The sequence below is a fragment of the Buceros rhinoceros genome, unplaced genomic scaffold (genome assembly GCF_000710305.1).
Source record: "Buceros rhinoceros silvestris isolate BGI_N320 unplaced genomic scaffold, ASM71030v1 scaffold38820, whole genome shotgun sequence".
Taxonomy (NCBI): Eukaryota; Metazoa; Chordata; class Aves; order Bucerotiformes; family Bucerotidae; genus Buceros; species Buceros rhinoceros.
This window is the reverse complement of record NW_010390873.1, coordinates 4,530-28,109: the sequence shown is the minus strand read 5'-3', so window position 1 is coordinate 28,109 and position 23,580 is coordinate 4,530. Positions and strand designations below refer to the sequence as shown.

Here is a 23,580-nt window from a genome sequence, read left to right as displayed (position 1 = left end):
CTCGGGCGTTTCGCTGCTGCGGTGGGGGAGAGCAGGCGGAAAGGGCAGGACCAGTCTGGTCTGTCCGCCGGCAGAGAGGGCTCGGTTCTTTCGTGCATCTTGCTGGCTCAGCAGCAGTTAGCTTGGACTCTCAGCGAGAAAAACAATGAGCGTGAATACAGTGTGTGTTAAAGAGACGTTGGAACATAAAATGCCGGTCGGAGACGGTGCATGCTGTCCCGATGTGGTAGCTCTTTATCCCGATTATTTCTTGGATTGCTCTATTCTTCGCTTCCTGGTTAGGTGCCTCTGCTGCTAGAAATCCTGCATCAAGGCTTCTCGATGGAATTAATTCCGGCTGGTCATTACTTCTTTGTCACTTGCTGTAAGCCTGTGCGGTTGAAAAACCAGCCCCGGGATCACTGTGGTTTGACGCAGTGTTTTGTTTGCTAGGAAAGTACGGCTCTACCTGGCGTTTGTGAGTCTCTTTCTGCTAGTGGAGACTTCTCTCCTTGCCCTGGCTCTCCACCCCCTCGGGTTGCAGTTGCTGAGTTTTTCAGCTCTCGTGATTATCCAGAGGTAACAGGCCTTTAAAAAGGTAAATGTGCCTTGTCCTGGGTGTATTTTCCTGGGTAGCTTTTTAAATACAGGACAAGTTTAAATTGGAAATCATAATCAGTTTATTCTAATAAGCGCAGAAAACAGGCTTACAAATAGGGCAAAAAGCTACAAGTGAAGAGAATTTAAAATTATGCCCAATATCAATCATGTATTCTGTGGTAGCCTAAAGGTCTTTTATGTCCTTTTTTTTTTTTTTTTTTTTTTTTTTTTTTTTTTGTAGAATTGTACGCCCCTTTCACCTGAATCACTGTACTCCTGTCAGTGTTTCCTTCTATGTCAGAATGAGGTTTGGGGTTGTTTTTTTTTTCAGGTTGTCTATATATTGTGCTGGCATCTCGGTATCCTTGTCCTCATGGAGTGCTTGTTCCAGTTGGCACACAAAGATTTGTTCTGTCAAGACAATGCTTATTTGAACTATTACGCTAAGTGTATGGATGGTATTGAAGATCCTTCTTTATACAGTTTTTGAAAAATACTCAGAAGTTGGCAGTTCTCTCAAACTATACAACTGAATGAGTTTTTTTGTTAATAAGTTGTTGAAGATTAATTTCATGTCACGAGGGAAATGTTCTTGGTTAATAAGAGCAGATGGGGCAGGGACTTGATGCTGCAGTTTTTCAGCAAGTGAAACACACCCGCTGAGCTGTTCAGACTGCTGTCTGTGGGTACTGTTAAAGTTTATTTGATTAGCCCATACAGCGTAGCGTGAATAGAATAAGCTTGCTCTTAGTCTGGAGTTACAGAACAAGGGCACTGTCGTGTTTCTGTCAGCACAGGCAGATCTTCAGGCAGGCCTCGCAGTCCCTGTTGCACCAGTGTGTACTAGCAGGATCAGGACCATAATCTGATTGACTCGGCTCTTGCTCTGTTCATGACAGATGAACAGAGCTGGATCTGCACTTGATTGCTTGTGATACAGCAGGTTAAGCCGATGCTGATCAGTGTGTGTACTCCGTAGCTGACATTCCCATACAAGCCATAGTAATCTAGTTGTTGGGTTTATTACATATAAAATAATGATTCACAGAGTCGGATGTCCTCTTCAAGGTGCGTGCTTGCTGGTGAGTAATTTTGTTGCTGGGGTTACTGAGAGTGCAAACTGCTGCACAGAATGAGCAACAGAGGGAAACGATGCCTGCTTGCATACTGACATAACAACCAATTCTACATTATCACCATGTTTTGCAAGTACACAGCTCAGGAATGGGTTTCGATCTTAGAGTATTTCCATAGCATTGAATAAAAGCTATTTATATACCAATATAATCAATGTTTATATGCTTAGGAGTACTAACACATGCAAGAACAGTACAGGTCACTTTTCAGATAAGGGAAAAACAGTATTATTTCTTTGCAAAGAGCTGATGGATGATTTTGTTTGTTTTAAATCCAGCTCCGAGGGAAGCAATGAGACTGAAACTTCTGCACCTTCAGACTAGATCTTTCCACGCTTTAACAAGAATATGCCGATGCCAAAGCTTTAACGAAACTGGTCGTCTGCTATTAAAGCTGGATAATGAAGTTGATAAAACAACTTACAGAACAATAGAGTCTTGGAATTTGTGTGCTCTGAAGACTGCTTCCCCTTGTTTCAGAAGTTGGTGTATGCAAGTCAAGCATGGGCAGTTGCTCCAAGGAAATGTATCAGCTCTAGGAAAAAGTGTTTATTATCTGAGTGGGAAGGGTTTTTTTCCATCATGGAAACATTTTGGTATGGTGCTGACGGAAAACTACAAGCTTAATACGGAGCATATTGAAAAGTTTAAGAAGATATCATCAAGATCTTACTCAGTTGTATCGGCCGGTAAAATTATTCCAAAACATGGTAACCAGCCAGTTAAGAGGCCACCGAAGGCATCACGGACCAAGCAGCCATCCAGAACTAACCAGCCACTCCTGTCAGACATGGAGGTAAAGTATAAAACATACAGTCAGTATAACATTAAGGGAACGTCATCGATCTAATTTAGATTCAGATTTGGGTTTAGATTAACATTTTAATGAAATTAACATATTTATTTGGTGAGGAGAATTTAATTATTTACTGTAGTGTTGGAACTCTGAGAATAGAAACAAGCTTGATGGAAACTACTGTGTCTGGTATTTTTAAGATAAAATGGGGATTTACTAGCAATGTGTAAACAACAGTGGAAGGAAGATAAGTGGTTATTAAAGCAGAAAGACAAAATGCTTTAAAAATAAGTTTAACCAGTCCTCTCAAATCATATTTGATATTGAGAAACAAAGCCTAGCTTTCAGAGTAATTTAGCTTTCCCTAGGTATCCTTGCTTGTCCTATTCTACTCCATTTTAAGGCTTCACCCAAACAGAAATCAAGATGAAATAGTGTAAATTTTATATACTCAGATTAAGTTTCAGATGGGAAACTGAGGTGCTGATGTGACCTGTGTTACTTGAGAAATATTACTGAATATGTAGAAATAGCACCTTGCTCTCCAGACTCCTAGGTTTATAGAGTAACTGCAGCAACAAACTGCTTTTGATAAAATAAGATCTGATTGAGTGGAACAGTGCATTCTTGTGGCTGTTTCTCCTTGAGATAGTTCTTTGTAAGCCTCGGAAGTAGCCAAGGCAGACTTTAAGCATACTTGGATATAAGATCTCCAAGGAAAATCCTGGTGTCAGAAGTGTTACTGTTCCCCTTAAGCTACAACAACAGCTGAGTTCCAGGATACTGTTAAGAAAATAGTATTATAGATGAGACTGAAACAAATATTGGGCTTTCAGAAATAGCTTCCACGTTGCAAAATATATCTCTTACATGGTCTACTGAATGTGAGCACAGACACCAAAGTTTTAGTCATGCCTTCTTGTTATCTAAGCTTCTGTTTAATATTTTGTATGATGGGCAGGAGAATGCTTTAATGAAACAAAGACTCCATTACAGATAATTTAGTTCCCACTTGAATTTTCCCTTTTTTTTTGAAAAAAAGGTGAAGAATGTTAGTCCTGAATCACCATGCGATGTTTCAAGCTTGTTATTCATGCTATGACATAGTATTCAGACATTGCTTCTTTTTGTTGGTGGTGAATTGAAGTGACAGGTTTTTTAAGTTTCTTGGGGCTTTTAAATGGCAGCATAGAATGCAAACAGTCTCTTTGTTTGATGTTTTCATATATATGTATGCAAGTAATATGCACTGGTATTTTTACTTTCTTCCATTTTGAAGAAATGGAGAAAATACTGCCTGATACAGTGAAATAATAATACACTTTCCGAGGAAACTTCCACATGGCAAAATGCTGTGCCAGAAATCACATAAACTCAGACCTAGCAGAAACATTTGCTGTTTTTGAGTAAACCCCATGTGGTTTTGTCAGATACATAGCCCCACTTACAGGGGTATGGACAGGCTGTCACCTTGACTGCAGGATGACACTGTTTTGAAATAAGCATTTCTTTTTTGCCTGTTTGTGTATTTTCTTATAGCTATGTTGAGAAATGACTTAAAGATGTGGCTTATTTCTGCAAGATGACTAATAGAAATAGTGAAATGGAGAGTCGATGAGGTTTTTTCAGCATGCAGTCAGTTTTTTCTAAATCCTGGTGTCCTGAAAAGCTGATGTTGCCTTCCTGCACGTGTGGAGACAATTAAAAGCCCTCCAGTAACACAGGTCCTATTGCCAGGGCAGTTACCTGCGGGCAGGCTGCTGCGTCTTCCCCTTTCTGGTCTGACCCTGTCCTAAAGTTCTCAGGTAGATGAACCCTGAGGATCTCTGCCCCAGTATGCTTCTGTCCTAAGATTCTCAGTTAGATGAACCCCAAGGCCTGACAGCTGACACCTTTCCTTCACAGAGCGGTTGGTGAGTGAGGTCCTTCCCTCCCCTCCCCATCACTGGTCTTCATGTGTTTTTTACAGGCAGGGTGCTGAGCACCAGCAGCGATAATACCAGTTTTTCAGGGTAGTTGGAGGAGTTACTTGAAAGCAGTTAACTGGTTATGTCAGTCCATCAGTGGGTACTACCACTACTGAGCTTAGTTAATCTCATATGGTCTGATGGCATGAAAAGCCTCTGAGCTAATTTTTAATGCTATAACCATATAGTAGAGAAAGAGCTTGAAATTCAGTCGAGTAAAGATGTCGTGTTTACCGCACTTAAGATAAAGGCTGATACCTATGGTGATAGGAGGTTTTAAGTTCATCCTACAGGTTTTCTTTTCTTAAATTTTTGTATGCTTTAAGTAGAAGGGATGGGCTAAGGAGGATTGTGGTTCCATGGGCCTGTACAGCTGTTGGGGGTGTGATGATAAAAATGAGTTGTTGAGGTACTTAGGATGGTGACTCCTAAGGATAGCTGTTGTTGTGCTCTGAATAGAATCTCAGTGAAGCCTCAGCTGTAGGCTGAAAGGAGGAGGTCGATGAGTAGCTGGAGTTTCTTTCTAGCACCAGTACAGATTTTGTATTCTTTTCTTTTATCTTTTGAAGTTTGCAGATGAAAATGACACAGCAGAAAGCACAGCATTAAGGTTGAACATCCATGTCTATTTTAGTATTAGCTGAATCACTCATTAGAGTACAGACTCTTTGGCTCTATCTCTACCAACTGTCGTGAGAACTTAGATATCTGGAGTGCCTGCAGACACATATTTTAGGCATCTTAGTCTCGAGTTACACCCAGTCTAAACGTTCCCCATCAAACAGGATTTTTAGTAAAAATTCAAGTGAAATGGTACATTGTGAAAAAAATGAAACAAATTAATGCTTATCCAAAATGCTATCTAAGGCATGTAGTCTTAGCAGAAAACTTCTGGTTCTAACTGAAAGTGAAGTCTTCACATTGAATCTAAAATTGCATTAAAACAGGAAGTCTGTCTGTAGTGCATCTGCCCTGAAATGAACAACAGTAATAAAAGTAATAACCTATGGGAAGCATAGAGCAGGGTAGAGATTTTCTGATTGTATACTGGCTAGAAGGTAAGAGTTTGCTCTTGTAACTCTATGACAGAAGAGTTTCATGGCAGAGTGTGTGTCCTTCTAATAACCAGAGGTTTCTGGAAGAATCTGAAGTATATAATTTGCATTGGCAGAGTAGAGATTGAGAATGGATTTACACAGATGAAATTGTGATAGTGCAGCTTTTCAAAGATACTGCCGCAAGGGAACAGAAAACACAGTTCTGTTCAACTGTTAACTCAGCCTTGTAGCAAAGTCGTGTAAATATGCCTACAAGGTTGCTCACCAAATATTGTAATTACTTTTAAAATTTATTTTCAGAAAATAACAGAATGTTAACACTTAAAAAGAAAAGAGGGTTTAAATGTGTGGTCATGAGTCTGAAGACTGGTAACAGGCCCCCCAAGGCATAGAACACCTTTTTAAGCCTTGGTGTTTGAGAGTGTGTGAGTGCTGCGAGAATGTAATGTGGATTTTCAGTTGAAGTGTATTGTGGGTATAAATGCTTGCAGATGACTACAGTTCTTTTGTTCGTTTGTTGTTAGTTACATCCCCATTTGTATTAGTTACAAAAAAACTGGGAAGTGACTGATCCACAATGAGACACATTGCTTTCTGGATGTCTTCCACTACATTGTACTGAAAAATATTATCATGGGACATATATGGTATCAGAACAAAGAAATCCACTTAAAATGAATAGTGGAATTTGTAAATAAGTTTATTGAGACTTGCTTGATTAATCCAGAAAATCTTTACACATACGACTTTATGATTTCTTTGCTATGCATGAGTCAGCCTCATTGCAATCAGTATCATTTTTCCAGTCATTTGTTTGAATTTTAGTTATTTAGGCATGTTTGTTGGAGGTTGAGGAATATTGAGACAAAATGTGGCTGTTCTATACTGTTTGACTGTGGGAGCAGTTGAGACTATATTGTCAGTGCAAGATTCATCTCGGGGTGATGCTGTAAAAGATCTGTGGCTTTCTCTGCTGTGGTGTTGCAGTGGCTCATAGGGGTGGGAGTTACCTTGGCAGCGAGCTTTGTGCGTGGAAGAACATGATGGTTGCCATTGGAGCTTCTGCCTGGTAAGCAGGCTAGGATAGTTGAACTCCATTTCTCTTCAAAACTTAGGCCTTAAAGCTGATACTGGGGGTATCTTGCTTTTGTTTTCAGTGGTCAGCTGAGTATTTCATAAGCTGTAGGATGGGAGAGCAGTGGACATGTAGCTCTACTGTTAAAGCATTTGATTTGCATCCAGGGAAGAAGAGTTCGCTCTGTGCCTCTATCATGAAGTTTTTTGGTGCGACTCACTCACGTCGCCTGGTTTGATCCCAGTCTCTGATTTCCTTTCCCACTTCATAGGAATCAAGTAACCTTGTTAGTATGTGTACACCAGGTGGTCAGCATGGCAATGATATTGTAGAAGAGAGTGGATAAATGAAAAATGTCACTCATGATAAATTTGAGACAAACAATTGTCTTATGAACGTCTTGCATCAGCCTTGCCCTAACTCAAATCTTTATTCCTTTGACACAGAATCTGATGCAGTGCACAGCCTTTGCAACAGCAGATGAATATCATCTTGGTAATCTGTGTCATGACCTGACTTCACATGGATATGTTGAAATAACAAGTTTGCCTAGAGGTAGATTTTTGAAACATATTAAAAGCAATGTTATACCTTGGGAAATGAAGTATGGGTGAGATGTATAATTTTTATAATTTCATGTATTCTTATCGTGGTAATACCATGGAATATATCGTACTGCCTAAAAAATACTGCTTTACCTAAAACTTCTGTTTGCCTAAAAAAACCACAGCTAAACCTTTCCGAATAGAATATAACCAGCACTTGCTGTTATGCTATGATAATTTTCCCCCAAATTACAGTTAAAAATATTGAAAAATTAGATGCCTTAAGGAAAGATAAATTTGGAAATGTTCTGATACAAAGAATTTTTATAGAAATTCACTAACTGACAGAATTCTGTATTTTTTCTTTATTTTACATCTTTCAGTAATGTGATACTGTAGTGCTTCAGCTGTCAAAACAGTTTTGTAATTTGAAGTGTTGCATCTTCTTTCCATACCCACACTTTTATTAATGTAAGTCACTGAGGGCTGGAGAGGAAGGCATGCAGAGAGAATCTTGCTGACTAAGTGAAATGAAAAAAGATACACACATAAATGTTCTAGTAAAGAATGCAGTTGATACTTTTTTTATTGGGCCAAATATATCCTAGCAATTATTGAATGCTTCACTTAGCTAGGCTTCAGCAAGATAATTGGTTCCGGTTGCCTTACAAAGTATCTCTGAAGACTTGGGAAAGTATGGTTTGGAAATAGCTGAAGAAGAAAAACAAATGGAGCTTTTTATAGCTTAAGGAACCTTATGCCCTAGAACAGCTGTGATTTTCATATGTTGGCAGTAGAATGACTTTTTTTTTTTCTTTGAACAGATTGTGTGAAGCTAAGAGAATGACAGTGTTTGTGGGCATTTCAGGGCATTTCAGTAGAGGTTATCAAATATCTGGCTGCCTCCCAGCACTTAAGAACCCAAGTGCAATAATACTTCATTGTGTCCTTTTCAAACACAGTATTTACTAATGATTGTCTTGCTCAGAAAGATGGACGTGGAAGGACAAGGTGCTGTAGAGTTTAGGCTTCGCATTCCTTTGTAGTTTCTTTGTATTAGAACCAATGCTGGTTTCATAGCTTTGGGATAAAAACTTTGTACAACCCTCAGCATGACTGTTAGTTGTCATAAGGCAAGTGATACTGTTAGTTATCATAAGGCAAGTGGTGCTGTTATTTTACCCTGGGAGTGTGAGTTTTTCCAGTTCTTTCATTTCTTCAGGGTGTTTTTGACTCCTCACAATAGATACTCAGTTTATCAGAAGTTTGGAGGAAGTAATGGTGAAAGGATGTCGGATCGTGCCAGCAGATCTGATGTATTGTGGTGGTTGGCTTATGCATGTAGCAGTGGTTGGTTACCAAAACACTGACTCTTAAAAAATCGAAAAATATTAGCACATAGGAATCTAAAAGTGATTATTGTGTGGATTTGTTGCTTTGTAGTGGTCTTACTAAGCACTATTCTTGGTTTTGACCTCTTCAAAAACATTATAGAGACAGATTCTGTACCTCTGCTTACAACGGAGTAAGTTCTCTTCAATCATGTATGCTTTGGCTGGACTGGTTACAGAAAGATAAGGGTGATACTTGAAAAGGCAAATGAGAAAATGCAGATAATTTTTTCTTCCGTGGTGAACTCAGAAGTCACACCCAAAACTTGCTCTAGTGATTAATCAAATCATGTGTTCCTGAACTGCAATAGAAAGAAAAGTTTTTAAAAAGTTCATGCAGACCAACCATGTGGTCTCAATTCATGTATTAATCAGAAGTGTATCTGATTCTTGGTCATATCTCTCTGCTGCCTTAGTCTACCTGGCCTCTACATGGCTTGAGCAGTAAAGCAGAGGATAAAATTCCTACACAGGCTGAATTCGATGCCTTGTTGCTTAATTTGTGATCTTTCCACATAGGGGTTGAACTTTTTAAGGCTTAGGTGTTAGCCCCTGAAAATTCTTCTTTGCAGTATCACTCTACAGTAGAAGTGGGGGATTTTGCTGGTCTAGCTTCCACTAGTTCTGCAACAAAATGAGTCCTGCTGGAAAGCAACCTTTTTGTCAAAACTATATCAGGAATTCTGAGACTTTATCTATACAAGCAAGTAGTACAGTAGAGCAGACCTGTAGGGGAAAATATCAAATCCCTGTTTTGACAACCCAGTATCCACATTTTGTAAGTTTTGGAGCATTCTACTTACACTAGCTCAGGTCTGGTTCTTTGTAGCAAATGCCCATTAGAAGTTGGAGTACTACAGGGGCATTTTGGGAGCTCCTCTTTCAGTTTAGTTTATTGCAAAAAAAAAAAAAAAATCCAGTCTATGTACTCTTGACACTGTTCTGGAATGCACATGTAAAGTGTGGGAAATGAAGGTGTCTGGAAGATTTCTTTCCAAGCCTCGCTTCTGACCCAAAGGAAAATGCAGATTGTACCGTCTCCTGTCTTGGGGGTATGTTCTTTAAAGTTTCTGACTGTCACAGCAAAGCATAGTCTGAGTGCCAATTAGCCCCTTACTATTCAGAAAAGAGAAAGACCTTCTGGGCAAGTAGATTTGAATGGTAATTTCTCTGCAATTCAGGATGACTTTGGCAGTTCTCTCATGTTGCCTGTCCACTTGTGTATTCTGTTCCTGATTATTTACTGCACCCTGAATTAGTTTTCCCTTAAGTCTTTTGTTCTTCAAAACTGTTACATTTCATTAACAAAAGGTTCTGGTGAAGGTCAGCATAGCGACTGAGTCTACCTAGAGTGAGACACTTCAGAGCAGCACTGTCGTTTAATATTGTAGTTGTTTCGGGACAAGCATGTACATCAGACAGATGAAACATGGGACTGACTGACGTGTTAGCATGTAACAGTTAAACTGGAATTATATGCTTATTGCTATCCTGTTTAGAAGTTTGACTAACTCTTCGGTTTCTTTCATTCATTTCAAACTAGATGCTGCAAACGTTTTGGTGATTGGTACTGAGAAATCTGCAAAAGAAAATGATCCTGGCATGATTTTTTTCTTCAGGTAAGCTATAAATCGTACTCGAAACATTACTTTATTAATGGTGGTGTGAAAGTAGTGCAGCTTGCTGGATGATTGTGTCATGTTACCTCATCAAACTCAAGGAATAACTGTTCAATCAGAATGATTAAAAAAAATCACAATTATTTAAATGGTTAAAAAATAACTTACCTTCTCATGGTTTTTCATTAAAGTATGGTTAAAAAGCAATTATTACATAGTTTTTGTGAAAGTAGTACTAAGTCTCTTGATTCACAATGACAAAAATTGCAACCGTACAATTCGAGTATTGCATTGAAATACGTTTAAAGCAGTATAATTACACCTCAGTTTTTCCTTGAATTCACAGGGAAGGGGCTGTTGTGTTTTGGAATGTGGAAGAGAAAAGTGTGAGTAAAGCAACACTGTATGTTAAAACCTCATAAGCAGATGTTTGGTCAGTCCCACAAAGCCTAGCATGCTTAGGCTTGCTTTGGAAGCTGGGATCTCTCCATGAAGGAAAAGGACTGATTCTTCTCCTGAGGAGTGCAGGTGCTTACCTGCTGCTGCCCTCAAGTGTGTGGGTTGCTGATATATCACCTCTAAAACTTGACTTGCAGCACTAAATGAGCAAATATGTGTAACATACAAAGCCGATAACACTTTCTACTTAGGGCCAAGAATCCGAAACCTTCATCTAGTGAGGTTAACAAAAGAAAATTCTTGCAGCTCTACATCCTGAAGAAGTAGATCAGAAAAATCAGTGTGTGAGTGATTGTTTGAAAGGCCCCAATGTAACAGAAAATGTGTTGGAAGAAAAGGATCATTCTATTCTATTCTACTTAAGTCAAAACTATTCAAAACTTACGTTTGGATAACTTTGAAAGAGAAAAAATTTCTGAGCAACTTCTCCACACTGTTTTGTGCTTCTACCAGTTAGCGATTTTGCTGAAGGAAGATTTTTTTAGTTGCTATAATTGTTCGAGTATGTTGATACTGTTGAAATGACATACCCCTTATGGTAATTTGGTGCTCCAGCATATCTACTTTTTATGAACATATTTATCATTATTTAATTTTTAAAAATATATTGGGTTTTTTTTATTGCTCTGGTTAAATAAAACTGGGTTCTAGATACAAAAAGTACCAATCTTATCTGTAGGCAGAGTATGTAAAATGAAATGGTGCATTAAATAGATGATACTGAGCTGCACAGAAGTTTACAGGAGTACTTTCATTAAGGTAAATGAAAACACAGAGCAGTTGTTTCCAGATGTCAGCAATTTCTGGATTTAAGTTCATTTTTTCTGTTTCAGGCCTGAAATGTTTCAGGTCTGTTTTGGGTGTATATCAGCTGACCTACAAAAAGATATTGTTTCTCCCTTCAGACCTTGCCTGTGGCACACTTAGGATGCGATGGCTGTAACTATACTACAGAGGCGTGGGTGTTACTGAAGACTAGTTGACTTAACTTCTACTGATTTTTATGAGCTGGGCACCTCTACCCACAGGAGTACGCTGAAAAATCTTGTTTTGTTATATATGCTTAAGTACCTCTGAGCATTTGATACCGCGTTTCCTGGTCAGCACTAGTAACTGTAGTTGGTCCCTTGCTATCTTCATTTATAAAAGAAGACTGCCTCTTTCTGCTTATTGAAATCACAGTCAAAGTTTTTTAACTTCCAGACAACTTGCTCAAATAGAGGAGGTATTTTTATGCAAGTGTTTTAATAAACTGAAACAAACAAAAAAAAACCCCACCTCGTGTGTAGAACAGAAACTGAAAGTAATTCCGTAAAAAAGAACATAGAGCATCACTCTGAGTGGACAAAATGGCTTTTTTAAAAGTACTCCAGCATAACTGTTAGGAGAAGAAAACCATTTTAAACTAACGGACACTTGACTGAAGAAGTAATAACTACAGACTGGTCATGAATAGATATTTAATGTGTAAAATACCATTTTCAAATACCTTAGAAGGGAGGTTGTATAACAGCTTCCCCACCAAAAATAGCAAGGGCAAAAAGCAAAGCTAGCTTTGTGGTGGAGTTTCATTGGTTTTGGTTTTTTTTTTTTTAAAAGGAAATTGTGTGACGTGATTGCCCGTAATCGCAAAGGGTGCGTTTAGTGAATCTAGAAGGTCTCATTAAACATACTGTGTCACAGATAGTCCCTTCTACAAAATCAGGCTGGTCCTAGGAGAAACTCACATCAGTTAGTGGATGTGTAGATGACTAGATCAAAGAAAGTTTCCTCTGAAATACAGTTTCTCGTTACCAGGAGCAGTGGAAGAACTTTGGAAGTATGCGTATTACCAGACATATGAATTTCACAGCATCAGTTACCATCTGTAAAGCTTTGTTAAATCTTGCTCTGGGAAGCCTGAACTGGTTGTAGTTCTGGAAGGGACTGTTTGTCTATTAACAGTGTAATTATTACTGTATTAGTAATGACTTCACGAAGCCAGCTAGAGCACCTGGATCCAAGTGAACACTCTTGAAGTCTGGCATGCTGCGTTACGGATTCGCTGTTAGCTCTGGCACTTTTTCAGAGGGGTTGGCATTGCTGAAATGTCCCTCAGCACAGCATAGCTCATTGGCTGAGCTGACTGGCCTAACAGCAAATTCTTCCTTGCTTAAAAAATGAAAATAATTTTTCATATCCCTTTTTACCATAAGACATGGAATACATGGCAGGTACTAGACATGCTAATACTAAATTCAGGATTATGAAACAAGCACTTGCAGCTGTAAGGCTGAGTGGTTTTTAGTGAAAAATATCATTTCTTACATAGTATCACTAAAATTCTTGAAAGCAAGGAAAAAGGTTAGCACTGCAAAGAAAACTCCTTGTGCAGGAGGGTGATTCAACAGATTGATGGGGTGTTTGGTTTTTTGGTTTTTTTTAGAGTACTTAACTTGGAGAATATGCTTCATGAACAATTTACTGCCATACAGTTTTGCTATTAGATTAACTATTACCTATTATTTTGCAGAGACTCTTTTAACTATGACTTAGTAAAAGATTCACCTCTTTAAAGAATTTAGGCAACAAAAAGTGTTTTGTGGTTTTGTTTTTTTTTAATTGGATATTGTGTAGCTAAATGCCTTTCAAAAACCTGTCGATGAGTGCTTTTTTTTAGTCCAGAATTTGTTCCAACTGCAGAATGATTTTTATGAGGGGAACCTTGTAGCACACAGAAAGGAACAGTGATGAGGAATCCTAAGTCAATTGTTAGAGGAAAAAGTTCTGTGAGAGAAAAGGGCTTTTTCTTCCTGCATCAGCTTTTAGCATGCTTCAGAATAAAATGACATTGAGATTGCTTCTGCAAGTAAAATTGCACCTTTGACTGTTTAGGGGGTTGAATGCAGGCAGCTGAAACCCTTTTTACAGATTTCTGTAGTGATAAAGTATTTCTGTAATACAATCCAACCCCTGGTAGCCAAAACAAAACTACAGATTTTAGCAGCAAACTTAATATTTTTAGCAGAAACAGCCACCTGATGTACATATCCTATAGACTGATTACCACACTCAGACACATCTGCCAAAATCTTGTACAGCTCATTGTTACAATACTGAATATGTCTGCATTGTCTTTACTGCTGCTGTGGTTAATCCTTACCCTGCTTTATATAAGCAGACATTAAAGGACCTTTTAGTCTTCACAGATTTCCTTGCAGTTGTACATAGCCACAAATTCTTCCACAGAGCTACAGACAGCTCTGGAATTAACCTCTTGTTAATAATTAGCTCTTTATTTAGCATACCTATGCATTGTTATTTAAATAACTTCAACATGAAATTTGCATTCATCAACCTATTCTGTGCGCGATCTTTGTAGAGTGATAGTATACTGCATGGTAACTGTTCTGTGTGTGCAATTGTCTTTTTCTTAGATGAAAAATATCATGCAAGTGCTAGAACAGCATGAAATTCAGCCCTATGAAGTTGCACTAGTCCATTGGGAGAATGAAGAGATGAACTATAGAATAGGAGAGTAAGTATCTTCAAGCACTCCTCATATAAAAGACAGCAGACACCTTAAATTCAAGTGAAAGCAACTAGTAAAGGTATACTTGTCCTTACTCTTTTCTGAAGTGGGTAAAATAAGGGAGAAAACAGTAAATCTAAATTGATAAATTTTGCTGTATTGCTAAACTTAAAAGTAATGGCCTTTGTGACTTGGTTATGCAGGAGATTTTGTAAATAGTAAAGCTCCATTCCCACACTTGTTCTTTGGCAATCCCAAACAGAAACTGTATATATCACAGGAAAAAAAAAAAACACATAGTATTGAGACAAGTCTGATTTTAACGAGGATTCTCTGCATAAGCTTTCCTTAGTGCTGTTTAGGTTCATACGCAAAGATGTAATTCTGCACGTACTTCCACTTCCTAGGAAAGTTGTAACTCGAATACTATGAAACAATAAATCTGGCAAGTTGTCTTGCCTAGTTAAATATTTTTTTTTTCATCGTGGGGAGCAAATGATCTCTGTGGAAATATTTCTTAGTGTAAATTATCATATAAATTATCTGTTAATTTTTCAACAGCACCAAAAGATAACTCCTAGACAGGACACTGACACTAGGAGCTGAGCTAATGAGATTTAGCTTATTTAAGGTAACCTGGTAAGAGGACAGGTTTTGGGTTTTGTTTTTTCCTGGCCATTTGAAAACTGCATGTACTATCCTGTTGTGTAATTTGTGATTTTTTTGATGTATGCCATTCCATTTATGCAAGTTTCATAGTGAGACTGACATGATAAATTGAACAACTTTCATGCTGCTTTTCTTTGCTCCTGGCCCCCTCTGCAAGAGGTTTCGGGGAAAGTAATATCATAGCAGAGAGGGAGTGATGTTGATAAAAGTGACAGAAGAAAAGCAAAACAGAAACAGAAAGATAATACAGGAGATCAAGAGCCGGGGAGAGGCCAGCATCCTGCTTACTCTGAATTACCTGTGTGTATATAGTAATGCTGTGGTTACCATCACAGCTTGCTGCAGCTTCATTTAAACCTGGAAAATATGGTCATTAGTCTTGGACTGAGGAACTAATTTTCAGTTACTCATTGTGGTTACTGTCAGGTCGAACATAAGTAAAATGCAAGGGTGGGCATAATACCCATACAGATAGGGCACACTGCGTGTAAATAAACCAAATTGTTGATTGATCTTTAAATGTTCCTTTGTTGGTGGCTTAGTCAATGAAGATACTTCAATCCTGTTTTAACAGAGGTCAGTCAAAGCTTCACAAAGGACAAATCTTGTTAAATTCTGAGCTGGATAGCGATGAAGTTGTTCTGCAGAAATTTGCCTTTTCAAATGCCCTTTGTCTTTCTGGTAAGTTAATATTGTTTGTAATATTGGCCTATGCTACAGATTTTGTGAAATGTCATTAGAAGTGGGACTTCTACAGTGACCGGTTGTGGAAGACCTGGTGTCTGATTTAGGCAAACTGTAAAGATTGATTTTGCTTCAGTGGGAGGATTTGTTTTCAAAGCTTTTACCTCGTTTTCTGTAAACTGGAGTGATGTCATTCAGTGTAAATCGTCTTAAAGGTGAACAAAGCACATTAAGAAACATACTTTGCAAAAGATAAATGTTCTCCTGAGCATTCTGTTCTTCACCCATGAGAACTATTCTAGGATAGCAATGAGTGTAGACTCCAGTATTAGAAACCTGTCAGTAATCTTAGGTAATTGACTCTGACATCGTTTCCTCTAACAGAAAACAGTAGATGCCAGCTAAAGAAGTAATGTAGAGCAGTGATTCCCAGCTGGGGAGGTGTGCCAGTATTAAAGGTGTGGACCAGAGTCACAGGTAATGTTTTCCAGGCTTATTAGCCATGGCAGGAGATGGCGGGAGGCACTGAGAAGTCAAGCTCAGCAGTGGTGCTGCTGCTTGACAAAGTACACCTCTCTGCCGCCTCACACCTCGGATGAGGTAGGAAGTGGCAGTAGAAGGTAGCAGCAGTAAGGCCATTCTCAGAAAGACCTTTAAAGGAAATCTGGTGTGTTGGGGAAGTGCACCTTTAAACAGGAGAGACACCAAAAAATAAAAGGCATGTTTTTGAAGTGATACACTATTTGATCAAGGAATACAGAGTAACTAAACATTTAGATGGAAGAACTATAGAGCAAAAAAGCTGTTTATTCTTTATATATAGTTTTCCTGTTCATAAAGCCACTGCATGGAAGAGTAGTGCCACTTATAACAGAGCAAGTGACTTATTCGCAGAAGGGAACTGGTACCAATTCATGTTAGTGTGAGACATGCACATCATAGAGGAAAACACAGTTCAGTAAACATCAAAGATGCAAGTACAGTCCAAGTCACATTTCTGACACAGCAGAAAACAATCTCTGTCAAATAATCCGTGATAGCTGAAATGCCTATTGGCTTTTTTTGAGGGGCTAAATTAAATGTCACTTAAGTCACTGACTTGTATTAGGCCACATTCAAATATGAGTGTGAAAAACACTCGGCATTGGATTTACTGTCAGTGTCCCGACTAGATGATACTATTGATTACTACCACAAAAGAGTTCATTTTGATAATTAAATCTTCCCTGATTAATTTTCTAAGAAAATAGGGTTAATTTTTTGATGTGTTGCTACTTCATTCTTGTCTGGAAGTCTGCAGACTAAAGAACAAAGGCCTGAGTTACATCATTTTCCCATAGAAACATCGTTCTGGGCTCAAGCTGAGACATAGAATTTATTTTGCCATTGCCTGTGCTGAACTGTTTCCACAGAAGACAAGTTGTATCTTCAGTGATCAGTATATTCACCTAAAAACAAAATGGGAGATTGCTGAATTCAGCTTCAGCGAGTACAGGTGGTGTGTCTGTACAAGCTAACTCTCCATGGTTTGAGCGTGCTGCATCACATACTGGACAAGTAGAGAATGAAAGCTCTGCCAGACAGTAGAAATGCAGCGGAGAGGCACCACATGAAGTAGCCTGACTCCAGCATGGGTCAGTGTCTCCAGCCTCCTTGGAATGGAATTTGCAGAGGATTCATACATACAGCAGAGCACTTAAAACACAGCTTTTGAGCTGAAGCAAAGACTTCCTGGGGTCTGAACCGATCATTTGCAGAAGAGGGCTGCACTGAAGGTGGTCCTGCATGCAGAGCTCTGTCAGTGCCCAACCCAAATTTGTCCACAGACATATCAACATTGATTAATGCTAACACTAACTTAATGCAAATAATGTTTGTATGCATTAACATGTCTTGAAGCAGCGTGTTGGCAGATTTAAAGTTATGATTACTTGAAAGCATATTCTATACACCTCTCAGTGTTCTGCTTTGTCACTTCTGTGTTGCAGTAAAGCTGGCTATTTGGGAATCGTTATTGGATAACTTTGTGGAATCTATCCAGTCAATTCCTGAGGTGAGGTCTTGTTTGTACCTCTTCCCTCCTTTCCTCCTGTGCTTTGTAAAAGATCGGTCCAGATACAACTGGGGATATGGAAAAAGCAATTGGAGGCTTAACACATTTGATGGGAAAGCCATCAACCAAGAGAAGCTCAGAACACATGTGAAGTGGTGGGACAAGAAATCATCAGTCTTTAAAGGGTTGGGAGAGGGGTTCTGCACTGGAATAATGTTTCCTGTATTGTGCCATTGTTGAATGCGTACGCATAACAGGACAAGCACTGTTTAAAAACCTGGCCAAACACAGCGTGTGGCAGCTTGGGCTTAAAGTAATGTGCTTTAACTTGAATATAACAGAGGGTTCAAGGGAATTACTTAACAACAGTTTTTCATGAGACTTGAAATACAAAGCCCATATAAAAATGAGATTTGTGGAGTTCAAAAGAGAAAACGTCATTTTTATCATTGTTTTTATGAAGGAAATAAATAGTAATACATTGTTTGTTTCAAGGAAAAAGTATAAAAAGTCTTAAGTAGCAATGTAAAAGAGCACTGTCATGATATAAAAATAACAATAGTAGGAAGAACAAACAAATGATCTCTTGTTAAGGAAATTATTCATAGAAAATGCTCCAGGATATCGTATAGATACTAACGACATTCTCGGTGATTTATTGAAAAACCTGGATGAACAGTTGCATGGTGATATTCTTATAAAGCTAGATAAGCGAGGCACTAAGTAAACAAAACTCAAATGTTCCCAAGTGTGATACACACTCAGATTTGTGCTCATATACGTACTTCAGGCTGTGAAACTCCAGGGTTATTTTTTTCATGCAGTGACAAACTTGTTACTTTGTAGATACTGAAGTCACGGAGGAAGGTAAAACTGTCTCATGCAGATGTAATGCAGAAAATTGGAGAACTCTTTGCGTTAAGGTAATTTTTTTGTTACAACCAAGGCATTGTATTACACAGAACTTAAAAACTATGTTGGGCATAAAAAGACCAGAAATACACACTAAACTCAGCGGGGTGGTGCAGGGCAGCGTGGGTGGAACTCCTTCAACCTTTTTTTGGCTGTGTGTGCTGTTTATGTTAGTCAGAGCCCACTGGCTCACCACTGACACTGTGGCATCTCATGAAGCAGCATATTGTAAATGGCCAAATTCCACACCCTTTTCCCTCCCTGGGTCCAGCAACGCATGTCTCATAACCAGTAATCACAGTAGATACTAGAGTATGAAAAGGAGACTAGCAGGAAAGAGAGTGTTAGGACTGCGAACTACAGCCTGGAGTTAGTAAAACTCTTCTGTGAGCTCTCTTCTTCCCTTGACTTACTCAGAAACCATTGCTACATTGTAGGAATTTAATGGGATTTCCCCCCTCTCAAGTGAAATTTGGCCATTGAGAATGTGGACCATTACACACTCTTTTACAAAAAACCTCTCAAAATCAGTGAAGAAGGAGGTAAATTGCAATAGCAATGCCTATTTTAAACACTGGATTTTTTTATACCTACTTGAAGGAGGTTCAGTAATGAACAACGATGTTCTAAGCATCCAAAGAACTATGCGAGCAGTAGGCTGAATGTGTGAGATTTTAGGTCTTAGCCTTTATAATGTTGGGACAATAGCCTGGTTCTGAAAGGTGAGCTATGCTCACCTATCCAGCACGCAATACCAGTCACATTTAAGGGGTTCTGAGTTATAAACAAGCTGTTAAGGCATTCCCCGGTAACTTTAATTCACGTACTGCTTCAGCAAGCTACTAGCATAGTCAAGGACTCCTCTGCAGATATCAAAAGTTAAGTAAGGCAACAAGTTGAGGCAGCAGTGTTGCCAGAAGGCAGAAGTCATTTATGCTCAAAACTGTTACACAGTACAGTATTCTAAGAAAAGTTTCAGGAGATGTGACCAATTTTAAACAATTGCTTCAACTGTGTTTTTATTATGAAAGGGGATTCTTTTCATATTTTACTTACTTGGAAATTTTCCTGTTTCTTTTAACTGCTATGTAAATATTTGCTCCTATAATCGCCAAAAGGAAGTTTGAACTACTGTAGTACCCATTCTTTTTAGACACCGTATAAATCTGAGTTCGGACCTGCTAATAACACCTGACTTCTACTGGGACAGAGAAAAACTGGAAGAGCTTTATGACAAGACTTGCCAGTTTCTCAACATAAATCGCAGAGTTAAGGTAGGTGTCTTACAGCATGTTGTGAGAATTTTGCACGCAGATCAGCTGCCTTTGGCTCAGCAGTGTTACAGGCTGCTCCATGAATGTGTTTTAATTGTAGAAACTGAATAAAAAATAACAGGATCCTATACACTATCCCCCTTTCCCTGTGTTCATAACTCACATCTTTTACCCAGTTTAGGTTAACAACCCTGCCCCATGAAGTATGCAATCCATTCATTTGAGCTGCTAAATTAGGCTTTAAACAGTTATAAGAAGAGGAGATTTAATTCTTGTTCTGAAATGTATGCAAGAAAACAAGTGAAAAAACTGAGATGTGAAAAAGTCTTCTTACTGACATGATTGTTCAGGTCAGTTCACTGAAGGGCAATATAATGCTTATTGCTGAACCAGAATAAGCAGCACAAAAACCACCTCTTCTGGTGGTACAGCAACCTTATTTAGTCACTTTGAAGGCATTCCAGTAAACTGCATCTTTTGCTTGTGCCTGTTTTCAGGAGCACGTTTCACCCAGAAGGACTTTGATACCTGCAGGTGCCTATCCAAATTTCTTTCATTTTTGTGAACCTACTGAAATAACAATCATTTATACTGAAACTGCTGTGACTTGTGCATGTTGCCTTACAGGATTTTGTGGTCTATTCTTTCACAAAAAGGTGTTAACACCTCTTCTGGTTCTGTTAAGTGAGCCCTTTGGTGGATGGTGTTCCTTTGTTTAGTGATCTCATTCCACTTATGGAATCCAGATTTGCCATTTATTTGGGATCTCTTTCAGGTAATGAACGAAAAGCTTCAGCACTGCATGGACCTGACAGACCTAATGCGAAATCACCTGAATGAAAAGCACACTCTGCGCCTCGAGTGGATGATAGTAATACTCATCACCATAGAGGTCAGTGGGGCTTTTTTCCACTGTCACACTGAAAATGTAATAACAATTACAACTTACATAGTTTGTAATTTGAGAATCAATATATATTTTTGTTAATGTAAGGTGCAGTGCAGTGGGATTAGTCTTCAGTTCTTTGCAAGTCACTTTTGAATTGCAGCTATAGTTATTTTTCAGATTATCTCATTTGCTGTGTGAGGTGTTTTAAGGATAATTAAATCAAATAAAAACTCATATCAATGTGTTTGCCATTCCACAGGTTCTGTTTGAACTTGCAAGGGTAGTTTTCTGACAACAGAAGAAACTCAGAAAAAAGAGAACTGACAAAACCATAAAGACCATACAGCCCAGAAAATTCTTTTCTATCACATGCTTCTGGAGAATACTGGAATTTTGTCTCTTGATAAATATGTATATCTTGTACTCAAATAAAGTAATAAATCAGTCTGCTGCACTAGTGATGTTCGAGAAGCCTTAATCTGTGGATGTGCTAGTGTAAAGCTGCAATACTGCTGACATATTTGTAGGGCAAGTTCTGTAGAGAGTAGGCACGGATGCATGCTGGACTGATGCAGGGCAAGATTTAGCTTTGTCTTCATAATCAAGGACAGGAAGATGGATCCCTTCTGTATTAATTTGGTGAAGGACTGTGCTGCCTTATCCCCTTGACAGCTGAAGGTGCTAAGTACTTAGCTAATTTGTGTGGTTCTGACTGATGATGAAATTTTCCCTCATTTTCCTCCCATCCTTCTTAGGCAGCTGTGACCCTGTCCCAGGCCTTTTTTCCCCCCCTCCTGAGTATAATACTTACAAGAACACTTACTTGAGTGTAAGTAATACTTACACTCAAGAACATCCCATTCATCTCACATTTAATGTTTGGTATTTCAGGTAAATTGCTAAAATGTAAATGTGCAGACCAACTGCCTCTATCAGGAACAGTGGTTTTAACCAAGTCAGTTGAAGACTCCTAGATGCTCTTTAAAAGCATAAAGTGTCTAGGCTTGATTATCTCAAATGCTCTGTCTTGGGATAGTAAGATTTACCAAGTCAAACACCTCAAAACAGGAGAAGCACAGTTACTTTTAAAGCCTTAAGTCAGTTTACATCAGCACATAAAATCATAGCCATAAAAAAAATCACACTCTTTTTCCCACCAAGCCCCCAGCTCCATTTACTGTGTTTAGTTTGCAGCTTGAGTTAAGCCTTAACTGTACATTAAAACTGTGTATCCAACTTCTTCAGAATGTCCCCATTGGCAGCTGCATCAAAGTATGAGGGATTTCTGTTTTAGCAACTACCCATACAATCTCTGAGAAAGCGAGAATATTCTTATTAAATTACACATAGAGAATGAAGACTAAGCTGGGAAGTTGAGTGCATCCAGAACCTAACTTGAGATTTCATGAAACGTGATCCACAAAGAGTGCAGAGCCCTTCTGCAACCAGTCAGCACTTGGGAAACTCCCCCAGCCTGCAGTCTTCATGGGAACCCTCTAAGTACACATGGCCTGAACAGGAGAAGCTTTTAGGGCAGAGGCAAGATTCTGGAACTGCAGATCAGAAGTAACACAAAACTGCCTTGGCTGTGAGACCCACCTGTCTTCCATCTGACTCATCCAGCACACGCCTTCACAGTGTGACTGAAAAGAACCAATTCACTACATAGTTCTCAGTTCAAGTCTCCACCAAAATGGGTCTGTTCTGATCAGTAAGGGTCACCTGGGGAAAAAAAACACAATAGCAATAAATACAGAATATGCAAGGAAAACCAGAGAGGAATCCTGGTATATCCAGAACTCTTAAATTTTACCCTTTTGAACAAAATTAAGACTGAATGGCAAAATTCTGTTCATACAGAACATTGTCAGACCATCCTTTATAAGGATCACAGCTATACAGGCTGCTTTTTTCCATCCGATTAGGTAAAGGACAACAACTTATAGATGATTTTATTTGGCAGATCTGCTAGAAAGTTGTCATAAGATTAGCTGTTTGTAAAACATCAAAGAATGCTGACACTCAGGACTCACAGTCCCATTTTTGTGGGGTTGTAGCTCTACTGGCTGCAACATCAGTCCCTGTTCTTAGATGCACTGCTCAGCACACCGGCCCTGCTGGTTGTATGAGCAACTGCGTATACACGACACCTCCCTAAAGCTCTCTGCAAAAACAACATATATTCACTCCAGCCAGCACATAGGAGCTTCAGTGAGGATGACATCCTCACCAACTTGAAGTACCTGCCTGAAACAAAAATACAAGAACACTATAGCACATAGGAAAGAGTCTGTCCTTCCCCATCCTAGCTCAGTCCTAGGAACTGAACAAACTTCAGCTCAAAGTTTCAGAATGGAAGAAAGGGCCAGACACTTGGTGCCTACCTAAATGAGTTTATTTACTGATAGCTAAGTAACAAAGTTGCCTTGTAAAGGAAGGTACCAGGTGTTGTACAAGACAGAGATGGATGTCCTTGGTACTGATAAGGGTTATGGTGAACCTTTCCCAATTTATGGGCCCTTCATGCATAGACCAATTTAGAAACGCAAAAAGCACTGGTGTACTGAGCTTGTGAGCTTAGGTTTCTCAGTCACTTTTCCCTAGACCACCCAAGGGAGGTCTCCAGGCTGGAAACTACTGATGCAATGTACGACCGTCCTTCACTGGATGGCATTTAACATCTACCAAGAGTCTCATTATCCTTGTCTACAGATTGGCTTATGATACTAGGGTGACAACTATCAAAAAGAAATGCAGCATTTGAGGTAGCCAGATACAGTAAGCGTGATGGATGTGGTTGAAATACCAAAACCACCACCCAAAACACTTTGTTTCTCCAAGACAATGAAAGAGAGCTTAGCTATCTTTCTTAACTAAGAGGGGGAGGAAGTGTCTTGAAATATAGATAGCCCCAGCTGATAAAAGGATTAAGATACTAATTCTTTACAGTTAGCAGGAAAACA

General features: G+C 38.9%; 1 protein-coding gene across 1 annotated transcript; it reads left to right on the top strand.

Annotated features, from left to right (window-relative positions):
• The first annotated feature begins 2,007 nt into the window (after positions 1 to 2,007).
• Positions 2,008 to 21,050, top strand: RMND1 (required for meiotic nuclear division 1 homolog (S. cerevisiae)). Its single transcript, XM_010139433.1, has 11 exons — positions 2,008 to 2,511; positions 7,058 to 7,166; positions 10,091 to 10,166; positions 10,513 to 10,552; positions 14,042 to 14,142; positions 15,380 to 15,486; positions 17,478 to 17,542; positions 18,389 to 18,465; positions 19,608 to 19,728; positions 20,504 to 20,620; positions 20,877 to 21,050. Exons 1-11 carry the CDS (start codon positions 2,008 to 2,010, stop codon positions 20,907 to 20,909), a joined length of 1,350 nt encoding a protein of 449 aa, XP_010137735.1. The 3' UTR covers positions 20,910 to 21,050.
• Positions 21,051 to 23,580: the final 2,530 nt, after the last annotated feature.